General features: G+C 40.7%; 1 protein-coding gene across 1 annotated transcript; it reads left to right on the top strand.

Moving 5' to 3' along the window:
- The first annotated feature begins 270 nt into the window (after positions 1-270).
- On the top strand, positions 271-1,262 carry LOC118477000 (uncharacterized). The gene is made up of 2 exons (XM_035967488.1): positions 271-541; positions 794-1,262. Exon 2 carries the CDS (start codon positions 833-835, stop codon positions 1,067-1,069), a length of 237 nt encoding a protein of 78 aa, XP_035823381.1. The 5' UTR covers positions 271-541; positions 794-832; the 3' UTR covers positions 1,070-1,262.
- The last annotated feature ends 499 nt before the right edge of the window (positions 1,263-1,761 follow it).

Genomic DNA, 1,761 nt, shown 5'->3' with positions numbered 1-1,761 from the left:
TTGACAGCGTCGTTGATTCCACCCCGGCCTGAATTCTTCTCCACACTCTGTCCTTGTCCTTGAGATGTTCAAAGGTTTTACTCGGCAAATTGCTCGCATGAATTGGTAAACCAAGATACTTCTCATTGCTGGTTTAACCTGAAGAAAATTGCTGGCATGAATAGTTACTTCATCACCTCCATCTTGCATTGATTACCTGAAGAAAAAGAAACGGGCTAGTTTATATTAACACGTGAGTCTGGCATAAGTAAACCAGACTATCTGCCAGCTAATAACATACAGCACAATCCACAATTAGAGAAGATGATGATGCTGTTAACCACAACATGTGCCGATGTTTACTAAGCAAAAGAAGAAAACTGGACGCACCGTTATCATCGATGACTATAAATATGATGGTGTCTTCTACCTAAGTGTCCAAAAAATACAGGCATTGTTATCAACGAGATGACATGTTATACAAATAGTGACCGTCTATATATACAGTGACATACATAGAGCACGTACCATCTCCATATACAGGCTACTTCCTTCTTTGCAGGTAGGCATCTACCTTTTGTTAGTCGGTGCTTATATCAATTTTGTTGTAAATATTTGTTGGTCTTATTACGTGCTCGACTAGTATATAGTAATACATTGTTTTATGACAAGTGCTTAGTATAATGAAATGATGGCTACCATAATATCATGTCAATGCATGCCAAAATGATAGAATTACGTTTTTAAATTATTTGTGTTTCTTTTGATTGTGTATGTTTGTCTTGATTATTGATGCTTGTTACAATTATAACAGCTTCAGAAGTCAGAAAACAAAAGGATAATACGCTGATAGATGGAGGCAATCAAGATTGGTTTAACACCCGAAACATGGCCCGGTGTGGTTGGCTTCCCGGTTTTAGATGCAGTTAATATTATCCGTCAAGAGAGGCCAGATATAACAGAAGTTCGAGTACTCCCTCCAAATGAGGCCCCATCACCACTCGTGGAAGGCACTGTACGTGTTTGTATCTACAACGACATCGTCAATGGTCAGGCCGTTGTGGTTAGACCAGAGCCATATATTGGCTAGTTTGTGCTGCAATGTTTAGCCTTAAACTTTATCATGCCTTGATGTGTTACAGGCAAATTTAAATTGAATAATGCGAGTGAGTGTGATATCTGAAGTTCCTTCCATAGCTGGTTTAAAATATGTAGGTGTGTGTGCTGGTTGTACTTGTATTTCAGTGATTATGCTAATCAATATATGTCCCATGTTTATTATATATATATTGGCCTTTTAACAACAATTATATCATGGAAATCTTGAATCATTATTTGTCACACTAATGTTCATGCGTTCCTATTCAAGCATCCACCATCCCCTCCATGGTTTAATGTTGCGGCAACTTCCAATACAATTCACCAATTCGTGGACCACAATTTTTGTCAAACCCGGATTTAAGGGGTAAAGTCGGGTACGTCTCATATGTGCGCCAAAGAAGAACATCACATATAATAACAAAGTTGTCGGTACCCTGAATCAGGGGTACCCCTTACTACAGTAAGAAGGCGCGAAGTCCATGCGGCTACCTCTAGCCATGTGGCAAACAGCGCCTGACCCCACCACGTGGGCAGCACCGAGGCCGCCACGTGACCGGAGGAGACGATATACTCCATGATGACAACAGTGGGTCCGGACCCCAACGAGAAAGAGGCTCAAGCTCACTTAGACTCACACACTCACAAGTTCATACAAGCTCTCAAGCTCAATACATCACACAG

Source organism: Zea mays, chromosome 4 (genome assembly GCF_902167145.1).
Source record: "Zea mays cultivar B73 chromosome 4, Zm-B73-REFERENCE-NAM-5.0, whole genome shotgun sequence".
Classification (NCBI taxonomy): domain Eukaryota; kingdom Viridiplantae; phylum Streptophyta; class Magnoliopsida; order Poales; family Poaceae; genus Zea; species Zea mays.
Note: the sequence above shows the minus strand (reverse complement) of the source record. Positions and strands in the feature narration are given on the sequence as shown.

Excerpts from the sequence above, each read along its gene's own strand:
- LOC118477000 (XM_035967488.1), top strand. The coding sequence starts at position 833 with ATGGAGGCAATCAAGATTGGTTTAACACCCGAAACATGGCCCGGTGTG.